The sequence below is a fragment of the Pyrgilauda ruficollis genome, unplaced genomic scaffold, assembly GCF_017590135.1.
Source record: "Pyrgilauda ruficollis isolate IOZ18807 unplaced genomic scaffold, ASM1759013v1 scaffold36, whole genome shotgun sequence".
In the NCBI taxonomy this organism is placed as follows: Eukaryota; Metazoa; Chordata; class Aves; order Passeriformes; family Passeridae; genus Pyrgilauda; species Pyrgilauda ruficollis.
The window spans coordinates 5,020,956-5,046,302 of NW_024525045.1; the positions used below are offsets into that span (position 1 = coordinate 5,020,956).

At 38.3% G+C, this 25,347-nt stretch overlaps 1 protein-coding gene across 1 annotated transcript in view; it reads left to right on the forward strand.

Moving 5' to 3' along the window:
* Positions 1 to 25,347, forward strand: part of CUL3 (cullin 3) — a 55,358-nt gene that overhangs the window by 5,778 nt on the left and 24,233 nt on the right. The window contains exons 2-3 of the mRNA XM_041475667.1: positions 13,222 to 13,419; positions 20,838 to 20,951. Coding sequence (XP_041331601.1) covers positions 13,222 to 13,419; positions 20,838 to 20,951 — 312 coding nt within the window. The remainder of the gene's footprint in view (positions 1 to 13,221; positions 13,420 to 20,837; positions 20,952 to 25,347) is intronic.

Below are 25,347 nucleotides of genomic sequence, written 5' to 3' on the forward strand. Positions count from 1 at the left end.
GGGTGTTTTATTTGTAACATATGGTGCATGTTATCATTTAGTTTTTGCCTAATCTCTTTAGCACTCCTCAGTGCTGTAAATATTCAGGTTTCAGTTACAAATTTTCTTGGTTTTCCTTGTTAACTGGGTCCTAAGTTCTGAGCAATCATCATTTGTGTTGGTATGGAGTTTTGAGCCAGTGCCTTTGTGTGGCTCAGGAAGGACAGTGCCATTTATGAATCTTGCTGTATTTGAAATCTGCTTGATTTTGCATAGGACTGCAAGGCTAAAGCTGAAGTGATCTGTTAGGATTTTTATACTGGTAATTCAGCATGAGCTTTTTGAAGTGGCTTCATTAGAGTTCTCCATCCCTTCACTCGAGTTGTATAGTAATGCATTATTACACAGGAATTACTATTTTTCCCTGGTAGTGGTAGGTAAAAGAACTCTATGACAGTAGCTATAAAACTGATGAAGAGTTTTTGATATTCTACATGAATAATTGTAATAGTATGTAACATAAAATTAGGCTTTTTTCTGTAGAAGATAGTAAAATTTCTCAAAATTTTCCTTTTAATCTGTTCTGGACAGATACACACAGCATAAGTGACCCCATTTTTCAGAATTTCAAGCACGCATTCTGAGGTCTTAGGCTTTGATCTGTAGGGCAGGTAGTCTAAGTGCAGGTACTTTTAAATTTCCATCACCACGACTGATGTGTAGTGTCAATGTCTCTGTATGTGGTGAAAACATTTTGTGATAGACTGGGACAGATTTTTCTTAAGATAGTTTGAGTGAGTCCATTCATAAAACAGAGTGATTGTGTTACAGTCTGTAATAGGTTCTTGACCTTGTACATGTGCTCACTGGATCTTATCTTTGATTTCTAGTAGCTGTACAAGTGGAAAAGCAGCTCTTGAGAAGTAAGGTCATGCTTTTCATTCTGAGTCAGGTTTTGTGGAAACACAGATCAGGAAAGTAGCATTGTAGAAAACTCCAGCAAGGCCAGGCACACTTTTAATCACATGATTATTTTATTTTTCCGAAGGTCAGTTAAAGCCAGTAGAATTTTTAAATGACTGATGTTTCTTTTCTGAAGGTGCAAGTACTGGCATCTTAGCGTAAGTAAATACTGTTAGATGGCTTAACAAAAGAACTCCCATATTGACTTCAACATTTTAGGAAAGGTAAAAAGTGCACTTAATACATGAGTAGTGCAAGGAGGACAAAGCGGTAATAAACACTTTCGTGTGGATGGTGTTTGCAGTGGAATGGCCTCAATTCTTTAATTAGCTGTGTGTAAAATCAGTGTTTGAGGGCTGAAACTGTCTTGCTTGTAGTTTAAATGAGGTATAATACTATGCAAAATGTGAGCAGATAACTTGCTTTATTGGTTTATGGTTATGAATGAGGTTCATTTGTGGAAAAGCCAATTTTTGTTTAATGCTAATGAAAATAAACATAAATTAAGGCAATAACTTAAATTATACATGTGAATGATATAAAATTGGACAAGCTTATATAATAAATTCATAACACAAATTTCTTAGTCTGCATGTGGTCTGAGCATAGGCTGTGCATGTCTTTTTCTTACATTTTGTATGTGAAGAATCTTTGTTGAAATAAATATTTTGCTACCACACTAGTTTTGTTTTTAAAGTGTTGATAGCATCTGAGTGGACCTGGTTTTTTATATTATACATTAATTTAGTTTTCTGTATAGCTGTGAATTTTTTTCTTTTGCAAAAATTTCAGTGTTACTTTTAAGTCTTGCAGGCACTGCTGATCTGTGCATCTGATCGTGGTGTTTGCACTGTGTGGTACAAGAGTGCCCTAGAGAGAGGTTATTGTCAGGGCACGGTGGTATTGATTGTCTGTACATTTGTAAGAGATTTATTAATTGTGTCTTCCTTCTCCTACCTGAAGCTGAGGAGAAAAAAAGAATCATCTTGTGTTGGCCTCTGTTTATCATAAAATTTTATCTTTCTATTCCTATGCAAGTTCTCAAATTGTGCTGCTGCTATTATTATGGAGGAGGAGTTTTCATCAAGCCCCCAAAACCTCTCAAGACCCTTCAGTCCCACCTTCTCCCTTTCTTCCTTCATCCCCCTCATCATTCATTGTGTTCCTTGTTTTGAAATGACTACAGGAAGTGTGTCTGCAGTCTGTATAAGCTGGTGTGTATTTCACAGATTTCCTTTTTACGTAGTGTTGATTTTTGGACAATTGTAAAGTACTGAGCTACTTGTAGGTTAATTGAAAAAAGCCAGAAACAATTCCTGTGGGATTTGCCTTCAGTGTTGAGTAGGTGAGGAATAGTCTATTTGTGGTTCAGGGAAGCTTTCTGAATTCAGGTCATCAAAGCTAGAAAGTTAATGAACTAATAGATTTTTTCACTTGGAGAGATGATGCCCCTGAGGAGACTCGGTGCCTTCCACAGAAGGTATGGATGGGCAGAACAGCATTGCTCTTACCTTTGGCACTTCTTAACTGGGATTGAGGCATGCAGCATCTGTCATTTTTTAAGGTTATTATAATGTTACTATTATAGAAGTCACCAATATAAAAGACTTGCCAAAAAAACCTAAATAATTTAATTCCTTATTCAATTAAGACTTTTTATTTCTACTTTGTAGTGTTTGTTGAGTGATGGTCTTAAAACTAAATCAACATATGATGACATACTGAATCAAAGTTTTAGTCTGTTCTGGCTAGGTTAAAAACAAATGATCTGAGCAGTCTGGGGTATAGCGGTGCTGCTTCTGCTGACAGTTACCTGTTGTCAGGTATGGCACTCTCAGGACATCCTGCTCCTCATCACCCGCAGTGCTGAGCTCCCACTGTTGTGAAAGAAAATTAAGAGAGTCAGGGACCTAAATCCCGCTGAAATTTGATATTTCCAGCTATCTTCAGTCTTTGCTAGCAAAACTTGTTAGGTTATATGGAAGCAAACACCTTCCCTTTCTGCTTTCAAGTCTTTGGTAAATTGGAAGTAATTCCAGTGAAAGAGGACGGAGCAATCTTCCTTGTCCTGCAGTGTGAGAGCCTCCATGTGGCCCCTTATCCCAAGTAAGCAGCTTTGAGGAAATTTGCAGGTGAGTGTGATTTGTGTAGTTTGCTCACAGTCACACAGTCCTCAGGTTCTGAAGAGCTTGTCCTTGGCTCTTATAAACTTTTATTGCAGTAGAATGCTAAATGGCTTGAATGAAATTTGTAGGGTTTGTAAATGGGAAAAAGCATTCCCAGTAATTTATAAAATATTGTGCCACTGTTTGCACTGTCTTGTCATTTTACCTTTGCCAAGAGCCTGTTTTACAGCCACAGACACATAGCTGAGCTGTACCTGTCCCTCCCCACACTTACAGACCTCCAGGATCCTGCTGACAAGTGAGAGGGATGGTTCACTCCCAGAAATCCAGATTTTCTTTGTTCCATGTTCTGCTGTTCTGATTAGGTTCAAATATTTTCTTTTAACACAAATTTTGTTTAGCATAGAAACAAAGCTATTGTATCTCTTTCAGGAACATATTTCCTCCTGTTACTCAAGCCTTTTCAATTTTTTTTTCCATAGCTTTAATTTGAGGAAAGTTGTTTTAGGATTACTGCTTCTGGAGTGAGTCGTAGACTTCTCTTTAGTTTTCAAAATACTGATAATTTTTATTCTTTTGGGTAGGACAGAGGAAGTAGATCTTTGGCATCAAATCCTTATATTTCTTCCTGTGTTTCATTCAGAATGGGTTTCTCTTGAGTTAAGCGATCCTGACACAATACACTCTCTTTTCCCCGTAGGTTATTTGTACCATAAGTGACAGTACATCTACTAAAATAAGTCCAAAACTTAGTTCAGGTCTGAAAATGCTTCTGTTAGTTTCCAAAGCTAAAAGTGAAAGATCAGACTTTCTGAACTGTGGCTTAGATCTGGATTTCAGCTTGAGTTTGCAGAGAAGTAAGAGTGTAGACAGTGTATAGCAGTATATAGTGTATATGGAGAGTATATATACAGCAGTATAGACAGCTCTTCTTTACCCTTATTAGTTTGAAGTGCTCTAGGGAAATCAATACTTTCATTGCAGGTGTTTTATAGTCCTCCTCTGTTTTCAGGTGCTGTAGTAATGAGCACTGTGGAAATGTCACTGAATGTTTTTGAAAAGAGCCTTGGTTAATAATGTCACTCTTTTGGCTGTTTAAGCACTTCCATTCTGTATCAGTGACAACTATCTTTTGAGCTAGAACTTCCTAGATTTTGCATCTTAGCAGTTCAGTTCTTCTAGAAGCTTGAACAAAACCAATTAATTTTCTTTTAAATACAACTTCTTAAAAAACAAGTTTAATAATGTAATATCAGGTGGGCAGAGGCTTGCATCGTGGCAGGGGAGATTTACTCATTCGCAGCGAATGCCTTTTGATATTTGAAAGGCATTTGGATTTGTCTGCACATGCTGGGGAAAAAGATGTTATTTAAAAACTTTGATTTCTGTATTTTAATTAATTATTATTCTGGTGTATTCTTTGGGCAAAGCATGCAACTGGTAGAATAAGGTCATTAGTGTAAATAGTAGCACCTTAGTTTATGTTGGAAAGAAGTTTATTTTGGTGTGTTTTGGAGGACAACATCCATTAATCCTTGCTGAATAAAGCATATGCTTTTTTCAAGCAGTTTGGGTCTTGTGGGAAATAAGTAGCAAGGCAGATGAGTGAGGAAGAGACAGAGTTAAGCTTTGTATAAACGATCACAGATGCAGGTGTTACCATCTTTGTCCCCTGCTGTTACTTAACATACTGATAGATTTTTAGAGAGCCATGAAGGCTGGTCTGTGTGAATCCATATATATACTAATAAGTGGATGAAAAATGAGACTGGTGAACCAGCATTCATTTTTCATTGGCCCACTCAGACAAGCAGTATTCTGCTTTTGTCTGTATTAATAAGAGTTATTTTATATCTGTATTAATAGAGTGACTGAAGGTACCTTTTCTAAGTTGAACATCATAAATTGCAAAGTGAACCCGTAAGCTGATTTTTAGGGAGTATAACAGTTTGTAACTATTCCATTGGTATGGAATAGTGTTGGGAAAGTGTGCAAGGGTCTGTAAGAAGAAAGTTGTCTTTGTTCACAGAATCACCACGGTGTAGCTTCATGTTTCAGTTTATTTGTTTGCCTCTTCAGAATGTCTATGGTTTTTGCATTTTTTAAAGAAATTAAACAAAAACTTTGTGATTATCTTTTGCCTTGTGTTTATCTGGTAAGTGATGGCTGCTCAAAATTACATAGCTCCTAGTCTCAGTTCAGATGAAGCAGGTGTTTGGGAGTTGTTTTTCTCAATTTTCTCCGCTTCAGCATTTTATGTTCCATAGATTTGCAAGACTAAAGATGAGGAAGGCCATTTGGGAAAAACAAAGAAACTGTATTAAATTGAAGTTGAAATCTAGAGTAAGAGAGGTATGTTGGTAGTTCAAGATTAGTATCATCCTTCTGAATTGGTTCCTAAAATATGACAGATAAATGAGTATCTGATCCTTAATTTTATTCAGTTGCCTAAACATGTCAAAACTGTTGCTGCAGTATTACATGTTCTAATAAAGACTTGTTTTAAACTTTTCATGTAGGCTGTTAAATTTTGCTGTTGTCTAGTGAAACTCCTGTCAGGCCTAGCTATAATGCAGGCAAGTGTTAAATTTTGAGAAGAAACAAATCCTTTTTCCTGGGATTTACTAGAAAAGGAAGTTCTTGAAGCATATTGCATTTTGCTGTAAAGCTCAAAAGTAGCCAGCCAACCTACCTTCCTCTTCAAGCTCCTACCCCAGAGCAGCCCTTGTTTTGTGAGACCAGCATGCTCTGAGACAATGCCTTGGAGGTAAACCAAATGTGTCAGTCATGGTGCAGGAGTGACTCTGCTTTTAAGGAGCCGTCACTTTTTAGGCTGCTTAACCCAACTGCTCCGTGCTGGCAGAGCAGCTTTTCAGTGCTGCAGAACCCATTCAAGCCAAGTGGAGAAGGAAGGGGTTTAGTCTAAAATAGTGCAGTTCTTGGATGTTTAGTCAAGAAGGAGGGCTTCTCCTTGATTTCACTGCATGTTCTGCTTGCTTCTGTTGAGTAAAGCCTGGGAAGGAGAGGTGGGTATTACAATTCCTAGATTTCTGTCTCTGACTGAGTATTGTCATGGAGCCCTGCCTGCAGAGGCTCAAGCCTCTCTGAGGGTGAGAGTAGAGTTGATTCTTCCCTTGGCCTTCAGAGGATTTCTCTCAGCACTGGTTACTCAGCTCAGCTGCTGAGCCTGGAATGGAACATGGTGTGGGCTGTGAACATTCCTTGGAGGAGGAATCTGGAGAAATTTAACGTAGGGTTTGCCCTCCCAGACAAGGGCAATGCTTGAATATCAAGGGAAGAGTGAAGAACAAAACACAGATATTAAAAATTGTGTCAATATTTAATATTGTAAATGGCAACTGGCAGATGTCATAAGCAAGTTGTAAGCATTGATTCCCCCCCACCACACACACATCCTCTGAGGGAGTTTAATACTGTAATAGGCATTTCCTGACACTCCTTAGGAGATGGGGATAATACTGTATTGTCATCTTCAATTGTTGCTAAAGGTCACCTAGAGCAAAAGGTGTCCCACTTATTAGGACAGTTGTGGTAGAACATTTCTAGGACTTGCCTGTGACTCTTGACAGATGTCCTAAGATTAATAGCCCAGATGCAGGAGAAGAGCAGTGAAACAGGGTGCCCCTTACTTTCTTTGTGCTCCTTCTTCTTAGCCTTCAGTCATGTGTTTGGTGTGTCACAGCCAACCTGTTCAGATAACACGGTTGAGGAATTTTGTGGAACTTTGTTTGTGGTGGTTTTGGTTGTGCAGAGATCAGTTGTTTTTATTTGTGGGAGAGTGTGTGTAGCTCATGCATCCTCTTTCAGATATACTCATTGTTACATAGTGAGGAAAACTTAGGAACTCAGAAAAGTGTGGAGATTGAGCTCTCCATTTGACATTAATAGGAATACATTTTAGCTGCTCTGTAGTTGAAAAATGTAGTTCCATATCTTAATATGCCATTTTTCAGAGATATTCTTGGAGCAGATGCTAGACAATGTATCTCTGTCATTGTAAATTCTTGTCTTTTAAATTAACAATACTCAAAGGGTTTATAAAAATTCAAATAGTGATTAGGTTCTGAGGCAGGAAATGTGCTGCTCTTGCCCTTTTCTGGATAACCTCAGCCAAACTTCATCCAGAATGAAGGATGCAGGCTCAGGATACTGGGTTACTATTTAATACCATCTTGATGAATGCCTTGTCTTGCAGTGGAAGGGGACAGTGTGGGTGACAGTCTCCTTTGCCTCAAGGACTGTGCCCCCGTGGTGGCAGTTTTAGACGACAGCAGTCAGACCCTTCTCATTTTTTCTGCGCAGGGATAGGAAATGGAGTCAGAATAGGTGGCAATTATTAGGTGCAAATGTTACTCCCAGCACTGCTAACTAACTTGTGGGTATCCACTCACTTCCTTCAAGGTAGGGAGCATAAACACCTGTATTCTGTAATTCCAGTTGGTTCTTGTCCCAGTGCTCTGTGGTATTAGACCAGTGAAGGATGTCATGTGAAGGAATGAGGCAGGTGGTTGCTTTTTTTGAAAACTTTGAGAAGCCTTGTTCTCAGTAATCACTTCCAGGCTGATGTGTTTCACCTGCTAATGTGTGGAATTGTGGTAAGCACTCTCCAGCTATGCTGCAGAAAAACTGAGTAGTAGTGTTTGTAACGTTTTTGAGAGTAAAATGTCCTGCAAATGTGTTGACAGTCTATTAAAACTCCTGAGATTTAACAAGTTTGGTCTGAGATCTTTATGTGAACTTTCTAGAACTTGTCTAGAAATTTCTTCTGCATGAAGGATAAGAAACTGTGTCTGGTCACTAATCTTGAGAGTACTGGTTCATGTATCTCCTGTTGCTGCTGATGGACTGCTGGGGATCCTCCTGCTGACACTCTGTAGGACATCTGCTTATCTCTTCCTCACTTCTTTCTTAACCCCCTCTTGTTAAGAAGACTAAATAGCTACTTAAAGCTGCTATAAACTATCAAGATTTCAGCAGGCTCCTAGCAGTTTACTTCTGTAATTTTTCCTTGCAATTCACAGCATTTCAAACATGGTTATATAAGAGGAGTGAACTGTGTTGTGTTAAGGGCAAAATGATGACAAGGAAAAAAAAATGACGCATGTGGAATGAAGTTGCGTTTAGAGGAAACTGTTGTAGAAGTTAAAGTAAATAGAATGGAAATTATACCGCAAAACATTTATTTCTTTGCAAAGTAATCTGGATTTCCAGCATCAGATAGGTTGGATGTTCCTGAATCTGGGAGTTTCAGTGTTGTTTTTTGACTGTAGTTGGTAGAAGCTAGGAAGCAAACACCAGGTTCCACTGGTGACCTCAAGTATTTTGTTGCTCACCTTTGTTACCATACAATGCATTTCCATTGGAAGACTGGTACAGGCAGTTTGAAAAGGTCACGTTTCCAGGGAGCCCTGGTTTTCCGGCTTCCTCAGCCTCCAGCTGTAATGTGTGTCACCAGATCAGCCGGTGGTTAAGGCTGGAAGGCACTGTGGGAAGTCATCCTGCCCCACTGCTCCTGCACAAGCAGGGGTGGCTCAGGACTGTATCCAGATGGCTTCTGAATGTCCCTAAGGATGGAGAACTCTGCAGACTCGCTGGGTAACCTATGCTGGTACTTGGTCACCCACACAACAAAAAAGTTTTCATGATGATCACGAGGAATCTCCTGTGTTTGTGCCTGCTGTATCTGCTCTTGTCACTGGGCACAACTGCAGAGGCTGGTTCTCTCTTCAGTACACCCTCCCTTTGGATTTTACATGTACTGATTTGATCCCTGCAGGGTTTCTCTAGGCTGGCTCTAGAGGCTGACTCTGGCCTTCCTATGAGAGATGCTCCAGAGGGTTGTTAGTGGCCCTTCACTGGACTGTCTCCAGTGTGATTGTGTCTCTCTTACACTGGGGAACCCAGAACTGGGCACAGTGCTCTACATGGCTTTCCAGTGCTGAGTAGAGCCCTTGGCCTGCTGGCAGCTCTTCCATATGCAGCCTAGGATACCATTAATCTTCCTTGTCTCAAGGGCCCATTGGTTTGTCATCAGCTTGATGTCCACCAAGAGCCTTGGGTTCTTTTCTGCCAAATGTGCTTTCCAGCCATTTGCCCCAGCAGGCATTAATGCATGGGGTTGTTCCTTCCCCCTAGGTCTGGGATGTTGCACTTCTCTTGGAACTACATGTCTAGAAGGGGGCTGATAACATTTTGCATGAAGTTACATGTTGATCAGAAAATAACAAGAATTGAGCTGTTTGCTCATTCTGATTGAATGCTGTGGTAGGTTACTTGGAGCAGGTGGTGCCTGTGAGCTTCTAGGAGGGAGAGACTGAGAAGTCTCTTCAGGAATTTGCCAGCTTTACCTGTTCACAGGTGATAACAGCAATAGATTGCTGACAGTTATTATTTATTTGAATTGATGATTTTAATAGGGTAGAGAAACATTGTTAAAGGAAGGGGCTTGAGTGTATCTGATCCCACACTATGGTATAAAGGATCTCTTAAGTCCTTTGTAGTCTCTTTTTTGTGAAATGACTGTACTTTCATGTACACTGACATTTTAGTCTAATTTCCTCAAGATGTACTTGTGCTACACTGAATTCAGATGTTTGTGCTCGAGTTGCATCTTTGAATCATTAGCATTTGGGCAGCAGTGTGTGGAAGTTTTCCAACCAGCGGCTTCTTATAAACAGCTCTCTCTCCTGCCAATAACAGACTTGGTCGCTTTCCCATTCCCCAAGAAAGGTAATGTTCAGATAAGCGTGAGTACATTAACACGTTTCCTCTGCTTGGACACTGGCTTCTTGCTGTCTTGGTGAATCTGGGTGTAGACACTGCTGAAATCACTGGGATTTTGCTTCTGAAAGCCTTTCCAAACCTGTGTGGTTTTTTTCAAAGACCAGCAGAAGCAGCAATCTGCACTGTGCTTAAATCTGCAAGAATACAAAGACACAAGCAAGGCAACTGTATTCTAACTGTGGATTTTAGTTCTAAAATACAACCATTAGAAGAAATCTCCGAAAAACATCTTGGCTCTGATCCTGTATTTGTGGAAGAGGATCTCTTACAGACTTCGTTGCTAGGGATCTAGAGAGTTGCATAAATCTTCATTGGTGGGTCAGACTGGGGTATTAGGATTGCAGTTGTGTTGTCAGAGATGCTTTTGTAGAGAATTCTGAAAAATGCCAATGTTCTAGAAGCATCAGCAACTTACTTACTGGTTTTTTGTTTGGATTTCAAATCTGCCTACAAGCCTGACTTAAGGAATGGGATGAAAAGACATGAACCTGTGAGTTAAATAACCAAAGAATACATTGCAATTATTACATACCCTTGAGAATACAGGAAGATCTCTTCTGCTCAAATGCTAGCAACTTTTCAGCAGCAGGGAGGAAATAATACATTTTTACTCAAACTTTACTGCAGTGACTTACTGCCAAATAGAATGGAATTATTTAAAGTATTAGGAGTCTTTGCTTTGTTAGAAAACACTGCTGCAAACAAGTTAGCTATGCTAGATCTTTTTGTAAGACAGTGCTCTTCTAACATGATATTCTAGAACTTGAGCAAACCTGTTCCAATAAAACTTCACTATGTTAATCTGAGTCAGAAACAGAATAAGAAGCTGCATTGAAAAGCAGAATTTTTAATGCTTAATCCTAAAAGGTAGTAAGATAATTTTATAGTACTTTTTCAAATATTTACCTCATGGAGATGTGTACTCCTTAAAATTGCCTTCTATCAACCTTTCTTGTGCTGTCAGAGTAGCTCATCGTGTAGCAATTGTTAAGTGGCAAAAAGCTTTGTGTTCTTGTTTGTATTCAGGGACTTGGGAGCAAATAGTGCTGCAATCATTCCTTCTATTTTACAGCATTTGGATTAAAAGTACAAGAATTAACAGTTTGCTTTTAGCTTTTTGCTGAAGGGATCTGAATTACCAACTGTGCTGCTTTGTCTCTGTGTGTAAGGTACAGAGATGTTCCCTGTGACCAGCCAAAAACAGGAGCTCTGTAATACCTCTGCAGACTGCTGCCCAGTGATTTGCCTGGTTTATACAGGTCATACCTTTGCTCAGAATACAGAGTGCAATTAAATTGCAGTTGAGATAAAAAGGTTGTGTTGGCTGAGAGTTTTTTAATTAGCAGGGGGAGCCTCTGCTTTGTTTGAAAACAAAACCTTGGGTTTGTGAAAGGAAAGCTAAAAAGCTTTTGCTTGGATTGCTGTCTGCAAATCTAAATGGTTGCCTTCATTATCAGTACTTGTGAAATTGCTGGTTCAGGAAGGCTGTAGAAAATAACTTCCCTGAAGCAGCACCAATGTAGCAAATGCAAATTAAAATCAAAATTACCGACCTTTCAGTGCTGCTCATAGCAGAATAAGGAAGTGTGGAGGGACCTGTGACATTCCATCCACCATTCCTCTGTTACTTTGAGGCTTTGCATTTAGGAGATTGGGAGCTACACATTTTTCAACATGTTTGATTTTATTTTGGTTTTGCTTTTAGATACATAACGGCACATCTTAAGTTTGGGGTACATAGAGTTAAGTAGTCAAGTGGATCTGGTGTCAGAGGAGTGGAAAAAGTAACAATAGGATTATTTTTATAATAAAAATCCTTGTATTTAACCAAAACTCCAAAAGATGCATAGGATAGAAGATCATGTCTTGTTTTCATTTTATTCAGCAGCCCATTCCCCTCCAAGGCAGTGAATGGCTTTTCTTTATTGTGATCTGTATTGTTACTTATCATGCCTAGAAAACTTGATGTGATAGTTTGAAAATACATGTAAAAATATACATGGATTAAAAAGATTCTGCTAAATAATTGCATTTGATTACAAATGCAGTCAAATCTAGTTTTACTATCTTTCTCTATTCACTTAGTGGGTTTTGTTGGAAGGAGACAGAGAGGTGAATTATGGTTGTGATTTTCCTCTATAGTGTCATACCGTTATTCTTTACTCTTTTAATACTTCCAGTTCCTATTTTCAAGACTGCTTTGACAGTATTGATAGACTCTGGGATATTTTCGCTTCCCATAGTAATTCTGGGAATAGCAGCTTTTTTCCCTTCTGCCTTCAGCCCTTTTCTTTAGCTATAAAATGCTAAATCTGTTCCTGATTTTGTATAAACTAAATCAAACCTAACTTTAAATAAAATTGGTTCAGTTTAAAAAAGTGTTTGGTTTGGGTTTTTTTTGTTTGGGTGATAAAACTTGGCTGAATCACAGACTTTAAGCGATACTGGCATCTGATATTTTTTTGCTATGCTTACTTGCAGTCCCAGATACTGCTTTATCTATAAAATATCATATACTGGATCACCTTTGCATTGGTAAAGCACGAGTGTGAAATTATTCACACTAGGCACTAGATAGAAGTTTTCTGTTGTATTGAGACTATTTCTTATAAGAGCTTTTCTCCTTCTCTGAATCTTTCTTTTTTCTTTCTGTGTATTTGCTGAAGTTTACAACATCTGAATAACAGATCAAGCTGATGCTTAGTGCTTGGTATGCGTCCTTTAGAAAGGTATTTATTTGTATTTGTGCAAAGGGAATATGTTCAATGCAGGTGTTTAAGTTGGGCATTTGTGGGGGTTTTCAGTGGTACCTATAATTATTTAAATTGTAGGTACAGTGTTGTAGGTGTGTAATTCTTTAGCTGTTATTCCCTAGTTAGTTCAGGCAGATGACCAAGTTTCCTGAATCTATGTCAGACATTATTATCTTTTGTTGTACAGGTTGATTTGGGGTCTGGTGAAGCACATGAGTGTTGTAATACAATTTATGAGGTGCCAAATAATGTGTTAATAAGGAATGGGAGTTAACCATCTATCACTGTTAACGTGTGAAAGAAAAGTGGGGAAGATACTTTTGTCCACAATTACCTGCCTTTCCACCTCCAAAGGCTCTGGGGTTGGATTCTGGGCATTTGCAGTTCTGAAACAAAAAAGCATTAAACTTTTGAAAATTACAATTTTCATAAATATTTCTTGAAATCTCTACTAGTCTCAAATATTGTTTTTCTTTTGATAAAATTTGAGAGATCTTGTGGTAATGGAATCAACAAGATGGGGCAGAGCAATTACCTCATTATCTATATTCTTTTTTTTTATTCAAAACAATAACGTAATGTTTTATTTTTTACAGATGACTATGGATGAGAAATATGTGAACAGCATTTGGGATCTTCTGAAAAATGCAATCCAAGAGATTCAGCGTAAGAACAATAGTGGTCTCAGTTTTGAGGAGCTGTATAGAAATGCTTATACAATGGTGTTGCATAAACATGGTGAAAAACTCTACACTGGACTAAGAGAAGTGGTCACTGAGCATCTAATAAACAAGGTTTGTCCATTTGTGAATTAAAATAGAATTGTCTTATATGAAAGAATTCTGAGCAGTTACTTAAATGACAGAAAATCTAACTTTATTATGTTACCTTGTGTTGCAGTTGTGTAGCTTCTCTCAAAAATGGTAGCATAGAGCTAACATCAAGCTCAAATGATTTCATGTTCCAGGTACTGTTTCTGTTAAATTACTGATGGAAGGCAGACCATAGGAAGCACTTGAAAGAGTGCAAAAGGAAACAACTTTTTTTTTGGAAAATAACTGTTAAGAGCTGATGATATTTTTTAAAGGTTTGTGTCAGTTTTGGTGGCATTTGTTGACTTTCTTAGGTCAAATTTTGTCTTATTTGCCAGTCAGTTTTTTTCATTTGTGGAACAAATAAATACCAATGTAAGAACTTGTTTTCTATAGGCTGATGAACTAATTCCCAGGTTAATGAGACAGTTGTGCTGGGATTATGCTCTTTAAAGAGGCAGCAGGCACTGTTCAAAAACAGCAACTCAGCAATAGCAAAAGTCCTGAGTAGCTCACATTCTGCCTTGTCAGCCTTTGCAAAACCATGTAGGTCAGTCAAAATGACTTGCAGAAACTTTCAGAGAGGTCTGTCATCTGAGAAAAGGAGTCTGCAGGTCTCATGTTAAACTGTGGAACCACTTCTTTAGTCTTTGAAGGAAGTTTAGAATTGATTAATAAATATATGAGTGGGAAAAGTTGGAAATCACTTTTTAGGACTCCAGATAATATTTCATGGCAATAGGATTCTAAGTCTATGGGAGGTGCCTGCCTTACTCCTCATGGTAACTTCCATAGCAGAGAGCTACCTGTTTACTTTGATCCCATATTCTGGCCATGGGCTCAGATGGAGTATCACATTTTTGTCCTGTTTTTACAAGATCGGAAAAGGAAAGTCAGAGACCATCGTGTGTCTTGGATGATTATTTCTGGCTGAATTACAGAGAATCGATGGGAGATTTATGGCTAAATAATGCAGAATGCTTTGGGACTTTTTTGCGTGTTCCAACTGGAGTTACTGCTGTGGCAGAGAAATGTATTATTTCTTTTCTAAAATCCTAGTTTTTAAAGGTGTGGTCCAGATAAGTATAGTCTAAAACTGCTTTGAATGTGGGGCTTTTTTACTGTGTGCACCAGAGGAGACATCCTCTGAAGTGGTTAAATAATTTGCAGTTCTTTTCTATAATTGTAGCACATCTGTGACTCTCAAAAACTTCTGGTTTCATTATCTGTGCATTCATAATCTGTACTATTCACATAAAATGTGGCAAATGGCTGAGGCTTTTTTTGCCTTGTTCTTGTATATGTCTATGCATTTAATAAATTGTGATACTAAACTTTTATTATTCCTAGGCTTTAGTTTAGCCTGGTTTAATTTGATGGGTGTCTTTTTATCTTTGTTCCTAGGTATTCTGCCACTTATCTTAGTTCCTAGCTATTTTGCATATTAAAAATTATTCATTTGCAGAATTAATTATTCTGAGGTGCTGATTGTGGCAGGCTGACAAAAGAGCAGAAGATTCTGAGTTTGTACTTTCAGTGCAGAGGCTGAGAGGACTGCACAGATAGCAGTGCAGAGAAGTGCCTTTCTGACACTTAATATTCCTGTGTCTGGTTCTTTAAATAAAATCTTCTCTCATGACCAAATATTCTGATCTTTAATGTGATTAATCAAATTATATCCATGTGTGTGGATGATAAAAAGATGACCAAAGCTTTTTCAAATAAAAAGGTGAACTGAGTTTTAGTAAATTGCTATAGAGTTAAAAAGGCTAAATTATTCTATGATGCCAGCCTGTAAAATAATCCAAGGAAAAGACTAAAAAAATGTGACTTATGCCAAAAATTTCTGAAAAATAACAAAAACTTACAGAGGCTAAAAGCTACTGCTTGTCCCTTTTGAATATTTCCTTGGACGCATTATGTTGAGGCATATATAGATGGAAGTATGGAAAAAATAGTGCATTGTTTATCAAGAATAGGATCAGTTCCATAATGACATCTTCTGTTTGTGCCACTGGTACTTGTTGTAAGATAGATAAAAAAGTTTTGTTTAACCTCACATTTTGTCATAGAAATTTTTGCAAAGTCTTTTATGTCTGCTGTCTCTTTGCAAGAGCAATTCTCTGGTAAATTTTAAGTAGCTAATGAATGATAAATGATCTCATCACAAGTCTTTGTAAAATTTCTATTCCGAGATTCAGTGGTGGATGCTAGAATTTAGAAGAGAGGGATTTTGCCAACTGAAATATTGTTCATTAAATTCTTTTGTAAAAATGGAAATGTTCACAGATGAATAGATTTTACTGAAGAACTATACTCAGTTCAGGGAGCACTGCTGAGGAGCCTACCCCAAATTTGGAATTGCAATAATCGTTGAGCCGTAACTGTCATTTGCTGCCCACATCTCCAGGTTATCTTTTTACAAAAAGCTGCATTCCTGTGATATTCCAGTCATGCTGGTTAATTAGGAATAGATGAAGAGACTAGGTAGAGGCAATGTATATGTTCAATTGTTTTTACAAATAGTTTTAAAGCATGGAAAGCATTCCTTCATTTTTGGCAAGGCATGGTTAAGAGCTGTATTTATGATTTATGCTAATTTAATTGCCAGGTGAAAGTTGTGCTTATTCAGCATTTTAATTAGCAATCTTAATGAGAAAAGTATTTAACTTCTCAACAGGAAAGCAGCGCAGTGCACTGTCTTGACAGCTTAATTGTAAATAAAATAATAGGTGCAAATATGATCAATACAAGGAGCATGCAAGCAAGTTATTACCAAGAATGCTTGCTTTTAGACTTGCAGACCCCAGTGGTTTGCAGTTCTAAATCACCCTGTTCTGGCTGTGGGATAAAGGCTGTGGTAAGTCAGGTACTCTGCATCACTGAGATGAGTCAGCTCTCTTGAGTTACCTTGTTTTTACTACAGGGTAAGAACATGCTAAAACTTGTCTTTACCTGTGTATTGACATCATTAGTTAAGTATGGTGTATGCAGAGCTATTTAAAAATACTGTTGAATTTTGAAAGTACTGAAACCTTTCATCTTAATTCAAGTATTTAATTCCTGTGCATCTGATATTTCACTAATTACTCCCTTTCTTGCCCATTGACAATCTTGTAGCCTAATGCGGACGCTCTTCCTTCACACTTCACAAGCCTAGTCTGTTATTACTTCACACAAATGTTAAGTGTTTTTAAAACACACAAAGCTTAGTTTACAACTCTCTAGATCATTGGATGATAAGCAACACCATTTGTGTTACAGTTAAAAAAAAAAGTTTACAGGATAATATTTTTAATGTTCATTTTATGCATAAGTCAGTGGGACCCAATAAGGTGCAGCCCCAGAGTCCGGAGGGGAATTGATGTAGTGGACAAGCCACTTTCCATGATACTTGAGAAGTTGTGGAATCAGGTGAAGTTCCAGGTGACTGGGAAAGGGGAAACATTGTACCCATCTTTCAGAAGCATAGAAAGGAGTACCCTGGGAACTCCAACCTGTCAGCCTCACCTCTGTGTCTGGGAGTATCGTGGAGCAGATCCTCCTAGGAGCTATGCTAAGGTACAGGGATGACAGGGAGATGATTTGGGACAGCCAGCACAGTTTCACCAAGGGTGAATCTTGCCTGGCCAACCCAGTGGCCTTCTGTGAAGGAGTGACAGCATCAGTGAGCAAGGGAAGAGCTACAGATGTCTCTTCTCTGGGTGTCTGTAAAGGTTTCAACATGGTCCCCTATAACCTTCTTGTGTCTAAATTGGAAAGAGATGGATTCAGTGAGTGGAGTTCAATGGAAAATTGGTTGGGTGGTCACACCTGTTGGTTGTGGTCCATGGCTCAGAGTCCCGATGGCCATTGGTGACAAGTGGTGTCCCTCAGGGGTCTGTCCAGTACCTGCTGTTCCAGAATACAGTACAGGCAGTGAGAGCGCCTTTGTTCAGGAGGGCACAGAGCTGCTCAGAGCATCAGTGGGATGCTGGTGCAGGTATAGGCTGAAAGAAGTGTGTCTACTCTGGGACTTAGAAAGTTATGTCTGGGGTCCTTTGCAAGCTTTAGAATTTGCTGTCTTAGTGTTGAAGAGAAAAGGGAGAGATGAGAGTGATTCCGTCAGGGAGTTTGGAATTATTTCCATAACATCAATGAAATAGGGAGGAATGACACGAGAAGTTGTAGGAGGCAAATTACCTACTGAGCATTAGAGTGAGTCTGACTGGCAATGTATGAAGTTTTATCTGCCTTTTTATTGTCTTAATGATGTTTTCAGATGATCTTGAGCAAGTCTGCTATTATATGGAGGGCAAACGGATGTGAGGGAATTGCTCAAAAGTACATAACTGTTCAGAATCCCCAGTGTTCTTCAGTGTTTGTTTTTTCCTTTTAGCAGGTTTTATCCTTTTTGGGATAGCAGCTGCAGGGATGAACAGACATTTCTGGTAGTCAGTCCATTAACCTACTTGGGTTAATCTGAATCCTAAGATTTTAGAATACTATCTTTTAGACTACTTGGATTTTTCTAAAAGAAACTCTATAATAAAAGTTCTGAGAGCTTGAGGCCTTGGTTCAGAAAGTGCTGTTCTGTACTGCTGCTCCCCTCAGCATGTTCTGGCTGTCCTTACAGTAGTGGAAGTTACATAATTGAACTATATGTGCTGCTGCATCAGGCCAGGCACTGTAAGATAGAAATAGTAGGCCATAAGTCTTCTTTATGTGCACTTAATCAAAAGTTATTTAAACGTATTGAAAGCTTATGCCAACAAACTACTCTTACTGGGGGAAGGTTTCTGTATTTCCTGAAGCTGTGTAGCCAGTAGAAAATACAGTTTGGCCTGAAATTATACACAAAATTTCATCCTTGTAACTATAAGAAGACCTTACATATATTACAAAGTTGCTAATTTATTTTCAAGTACATCTGTGTATGTACTTGAAAATAAATTAGTTCTATTTAAGCTGGCTTTCCCTGTAGTTTACTTCATAACTGCAAATACTGTTACAGAAATCACCACAAGCTCAGCTAATTTAAAGTAACATTCTGCTGATAAAAATCTTTGAGATTTGAAATGTTCTAAGGCTTTGGCAGAGTAGCAGCTGTGTCTCCTCTTTGTTAAAAGAGTGTGAGTATGCACATTTTTTCACTTCAGATTATTTATTCTACCAAAGTGGTGTGACTCTGCACCTTTGCATGGCTAAGATGTTTTGTGCATTATAGCAGTTTCTCTGTGGTATAGATGAATTAATGGTCCATACAAGGAATGTGTTGAACTCTTGCTAACTATGAAGTTGCTGTAAGTGATAATTTGCTTGGCAGTAGTTTGGTTGGCGTTTGTGGCAGCTGAAAGAATGACTTTTTGAACCTCTTCTGCAGTTTCAAATAAACATTGAGAAGCTTTGCTGGGAAACTTTGAAGGTAGCTCTGTTGTACAGCACCCATTTCTGAATTTCAAGCCCATTTCCAGAAATCCACGTGGCACACCATATGGAGCAGAGGTGCCACTATTGCAGAACGTGCCAGTGTCTGCTTGGAAGCAAGTTGTCACTGCTACCTGGTGGCAGGTGTCCACCCCCTTCTGTGTGACTTGGCACTGGCTGGCCCAGCAGGATTAGTGTGATGGATGTGGGATATGTGCAGTTATGAGGGCACGCTGCCTCTGTGTTGTCAAAGTAAAGGGTATCATAAAATGGATCAGTAACTACCCTTGGTTATTTGTGCTTATAATCTAATCATGCTTTGGTAAATTTTGTCAGTGTGGATGAACTACCAAATAATGTTTATAAAGCTTTTCCATACTGAACAAAGAAGTGAAAGAAACCATGTCATGTTAGTTTCTCTTGTTCTGGAAGATTCTGCATATTTTTCACAAGTATGTCTGCTGAAGTTTTTAGTGTGTATTTATGTTTTGGCTAAAAACTACCTGGACTGGGTGACAACAGAACACACATTTGGGAGACCAAAAGGTAAATGATGATCATGATCAGAAAGAACGATGTAGTTAAGCAGTGCTTATAACTGCATATTATGTTTTCCAAAAGCAAGCAGGAGAGGCCTTGCTCAGGTGTGCAGAGTAGGTGTTTGAAGTTGTAAGAAAGCTTTGAACAACCCATGCATACCTGTATTGCCTAGATGCAGTAACAAGGTGAATATTACTGGGATAAGATTCCCCTCCTTCATCTTTCCCCTCTTCCTTCCTCCCTCTTCTCTTTCTCCTCATTCCTCCCTCTCCTCTTCCTTCTCCTGCTCCTTCATTCCTCTCCTTTTCTCCTTCATCCCTCTCCTCCTTGAAACCATTGTGTTGGATGATGTTCCACACTGTGTCTCCGGTTTGCTCGTCTGAGTTTGTGTGTGTACAGTAGTGTGGCAGACAGAATTCTGTTACTCTGGTTTGGCCTAATAACTTCATAAAACTGGAATGATAGAATTAAGCCTGTCAGATGAGTGCATGAGATGTTGGTGCAGCTTGTGGCTGCCTGGCCATGTGTGTTTTGTTTTCCTGTTTGAATCTCTGTACTGAAATTACACTATCAGCCAGGTATCAGTCCAAATCAATGAATGTGAACATTCTGTTTGGTTACAACTGAGGGCAGAATATATTTTGCATGTTATGTAAAAAGTCAATTCCCACATTTTATTAACTCTGGAACAATTTTTTTTACATTCCCCCAGGTTTGACATGAGTTTCAAATTTGAGCACTGCAGTATCTGCCTACTGAAAAAAATTAAAAAATGAAAAAGGATGGGCTTTTTTATTAGTAGGGAGAGTAGTGGCAAAGAGGCTTAAAATCTGAAGTTGATGAGACAGATTAACTTGCAAATTGCAAATACATTTGTGAAAAAACAAAGATGACTTCCTTTTTTTTCTATGAAATCTTGTTGTTGGTATTAATGTAAGAGTATGGTCTTTAGCAAGCAGTTGGTTCCTTTCAGAACTGTTGTTTGCTGTATCTTTATGCTATCTCAGCTTGTGTCTCTAAATGTCATCATGGCCAGTTTTCCACCTCTACTTGTTCCTGTTTGTAGCATTTGCTGCTACTACCCAATGTTCTGAAATTACTTGTGATAGTAAAATTACCAGCAATTGAAACACTATAACACAGGAAATGAAAGCTATGAGGAGTCGTCAGAGACTATTTTTAACATTTGAAACTTCAGGAATTCCTTTGAAATTTAAAACCCATGTTTATTTTGTTTCTCTTGTTGCTAGCATAATTTTTCTTACTTATTTTACCACAGAAGGGAAATGTGAGGTAGGGATAGTCAGCATCCAGGAAAAGAAAGAACCTGTTTGCAAAATTCAGGTCCATGGAGGAGCAAGAATTCTTGTGCTGAAGCTAAGTTTAAGATTTAAATGCTGCAGAAGAAACTGACTTGAGTTTATGTCAATATATCTCTTTTTTTTTCACTTCAGGTGCGAGAAGATGTGTTAAACTCCTTGAATAACAACTTTCTACAAACACTAAACCAAGCGTGGAATGATCATCAAACAGCAATGGTGATGATTAGAGACATCCTGATGTATATGGTTGGTATTCTGCTATTTCACACATTTAGCAGTGTAGTAAATTGTCCTCTTACCATGCTTACCAGTCTTCTTTCAAAGACTACTCTCTGTCCCTTGTTTTCAATTTTCTGTGTGCATGCAAGACTGCTACAGGTGTTTGACAAATTGTAATTGGATTCATGTTTTAGGTTATCTCATTATCACCTGAAAAATTGATCTAAAAAATATTTGAACTTTGGAGTTCTTAAAAAATAAGCTAGTCAGACCCATTCTGGCAGATTATAGGTGTTAGTTCAGGTAGTGGTGTTTTCTTACTGTGGAAAGCACTATGGTGTAAAGCCTCCTGAAACTTCCAGTGTGGCTGTTCTTTAAGCTTTAGGATTCAAAGAGGATAACTTTGCTTAGGTACAGTGTGTGTCCTTGAATGTTAAATTGTAGTTGGATCCTTGGCTGCTCATTAACAACTTGTGTAGAAGATGAAGCAGTGTACACAGAATGTGATTTTTGGTTGCATGCTTGCCATTTCTCACCTATAGCCAACAGAAAAGACTTCTTTTTTTTTTTTTTTTTTAAGAGAGAGGGCCTAACATTTTTGTGTCTGGATTGTGTTATGCTTTAGGTAGTTAGCAAGTACTAAAATTCCCATAATATTGGGGATGTTTTAGGATGCAAGAGAGTATTTTTGCTTAGCTTCTAGACAAAGGTTTTGACTTCAAAAGGAAGTGTTGAGACGCTGTGTTTTTTGTGTAAATTTTTTTTGTGTAAATTTTTTTTCCCTCCAAAGTATCCTAAATATAATAATTGATGCAGTACTTGACAGTGAAGGACAGACAATAATGAACTTTTTTGGTCCAAAAAGCAGATTAACTGGAATTGTACTCTATCTGCTAAACAATAGGAGTTAAGATCTTGTCTTGTAGCTGTTAAAGATCTCATGCTGTGACATTGACCGTGTTTATATTAGCTGTGAAGTCCTCTTTGGTCAATAAGCTACTACATGTTAAAGAATTTGAAGTAATTACAGAATCACAAAAAAATTTTTAACTGGTTTACTGGCCTTCATGTTGGAGGAGTTGGTTTGTTTCAGTAGGGAAAAGGCCACATATCAAAAAATAGGGTGCTGGATAACATGCCATCAGTGACACTGAATGATTTGTGTGCCAAAAGGAAGATGGACAGATTGTTTTGAAGATGTACTGTCCTTGCTGTGAGAGATCCTGGACTCCCTAATCTGTTTGTGAAGGACAAATACAAATCAATTGCTGTTAGCTGCATCTAGGCATATTCAAGAATATTTAATGATTTGATTAATCTACCAAAGGTAGTGGTAAATTTTCAGAAAGGTTAAAAGATGGAATCCAGAGCTTTCTAGGGGAGCACTGTTGCATTTCAGCCCAATATTATATATTATTTCAGCACAGGAGGTACTGAATGATCCAGAGTAATGGATAATGCAGTGTTATCTACTGCTCTTAAAATCAATAAATTTCTGATCTTTCAAACGGTGGCAGAGAAAACTGGCTTATAAGCTTTCCTTGTTTTAGTGGCTTGACCAGTATATTAAAGGCCAAAACCTTTTCTCTTCGGGGAAGGGTTGCCTGCTTCAGTTACCACTCCTGGGGGAGCAGGAGAGCTGTTTCCTGAGTATTATTTGCAGTCAGAAGAGCAATGCCTTGACTTTGTTTTGAAGCCTGAGAGTGCTGTTCAGACATCCAGCCAGCCTTCTCTTTTCCGCCAAGGTTCCAGGAGAAGGAAAGCTGCAGCATTCCTTGAAGTGTAAATTGACCTTCATTGGCTGTCTTTTAGATTGAGAGCAGAATAATAAATAAGCTTGAATCCTCTGGACTACGTAGCTTTCTGTGTGCTGTTTGACAGTTCCTAATTATTTCAAGTGGGTGTTCAGTTGAGCCCTCTGCTTGACTAATTATATGACTCCCACAGATTTTTTTTTCCCTTGTACCACAGAAGCAGAAAAAAAACATCCACAATAAAATATATTTATGGCATAATAATCTTTCAAAAAATCTTTCAAAATTCTTATATAAACTTAGGGGCACTGATGTTTGTTTGTTAAAGCTATGTAATGTAATATGGAGTTTATAGTTATAATTTTAATTTTTATTAGGTAGAACTATCTAGTGTGAAAGTCTAATACAATGGGCAGTCTCCCTCCTTTGACTTGGAGGGACATAAGACAAATTGTCAATAATACATATTTTGATTACAAATTAAAAAATAATCAGTGATTTAAAACAGGACTACTTTGAAAGATTTGCAGTTTCACCTTTGTCACTGGGATGTCCTCTTGAGTCAGATGTAATTTTCTTCATTCACAAAAGACTAAGTATTGAACATGTGTTCATTCAAAAAGTTTGGGAAAGCTGCCAGTGCCACAGAATTATAAAGCACCTGTGAAAGTTCAGACTTGACTGCTTTTCAAAGAAACAATTTTCAAGAATTTTATAAAATAAAGAATGATTTGTCCTTACTTTCTGATCCTGAGTCTGACTGACACATAGGTTTATAATGATATGCTTTTTCAGAAATAATTTATACACTTCTATTCAAGCAAATCTAATATAACTGACATTAAAAATATTTTATCTAAAAAAAGCACCAAACACTGTATAACCTGCGTCACCAGGCATTGTAAATTAATATGCTTGTGTTCTAGCAGAAGTATCTGCAATTATCTTGTGTTTGTAAGTAAAGCATGACCCAATCCTTCTCTTGTTTTGTAGGCCATCTCGATTACACATCAGTTTCAGGAAATGTACCTATTGCCCAACAGGCCACACTGTGACATCAGTGAAAGTAAAACATTTAATACCCTCTTGAATTCTGGTCTTATTCTCTTGAATTCCTGCTTCAGCTTAGTGATTTTACATCCTGAACATCTTAAACTAAATTGTATCTGTTTTAATGCCACATTTTTTTTCCAACTTTGTTTCACTCGTTAGCTGCCATTTGATTTAAGTCAAAACAAACAAAACACCTTTTCAACCCACCTTAATTTCTTTCCTCCGTTTAATTTTTTTCTGTTTTTAAAATAAAAATCAATACAAATCTTTTTTAGTAAATCTTGGTAATTTTTAGGAAGGCATGTGTTTTGTACAGTGGGGTTTGTGCATTGTCATGCTTAATGACTAGAACACTTGCTCTTTGAGGTTATGGCAGGATTTCATTGTTCATGCAGAACATCCTCCAGAAAACACTCTCAAGTTTGCCTTATAGTTGTGTTTTTAAAAATGTGTATTGCCTTGTCTCTTGTGATAGCTCTCTAGTAGAAGTCTGTTGCTTTCATTTCTGTTGCAGGTGTAGTATGAGGTTTTCGCAATCTTTTGCACTTACTGTGCAAGGTTTGTCTTGATTATTTTGAGACATTCCAAGTTCCCTGACTGAATTTCAAGTTTATGTAGTTCCACTGGATTTTGTTTGATACAGCATGAGCTCTCTTCCTTTTTACATGTTTAGGCTGCAGTAATTGGTGCCAGAGTAGATGTAATACACTGTAAATTGTGGCACTGTCTGTGACAAGCAGTGAGGTGCTGAAGCAGTCAAGTCATGTGCTAAGCAGCATCTTTGCTGAGTCTGATCAGGTACTAAGGCAGGTTGAAGTAAGTACTGAAGTTCATTTGACATATCTGAAATTCAGCCTCACAGTGGTGGTGCAGGTAAACATACCTACAGTGGGCTTTATTTAGCTGCTGTATGGAATGGGAGCAATGGAGGTGGAGTTCTTTGGGCTTTTCTCCAAGCCTTGTGGATGTGTGTATTCTTAGAATGTCGAATGGAAACTGGGTTAAATGGATTCGGTGGTGTCTCCATTACTTGTGCTTGCTAAATTTAAAGCAATTTCAGGTATGCAAGTGCAGCAGTCACACCCCTGGCTGCCTTACAGGCCTATGGGTAGTGCCAGTTACACACTGTCGAAGTGAACAATTGCTCCTGCAAATACAACTGTGGATTTTTCAGAAGGCAGAGCATTCCCTTCTCATCTGTGCTGTGCACAAAGCTGGTGTCTTTTTATTTTTAGGCCAGCATTGACAGGTTGGATATGTGAGTTTTGACGAATTACTCTCATTGTCCATTGTCAGTGGCTTACACACTGGATAATAGAGAGAAGTGTTGTTTTTATTTCCAGAGCTGAGATCAAAGACACTTACTGTATACACAAGGGTGTCTGAAGGCTGCTGCATCATCCAGGTAGTGCATCCATGCAGAGATGGCTAAAATGTGGCTACTGGTACCTTACAGTAGGTGGCTTCAGAATTATTCTGGAGTGTCAGCAGAATTGTAATTCATCAATAATTGCTGCCTGAAACTCCATCCTTGTCTCCTGAAAGTTACTCCTACCTTTAAGCACCCACTGCTTTTCCCCTTGGGAAGTGATTTCTGTTCAGTAGCGTGTAGCCTT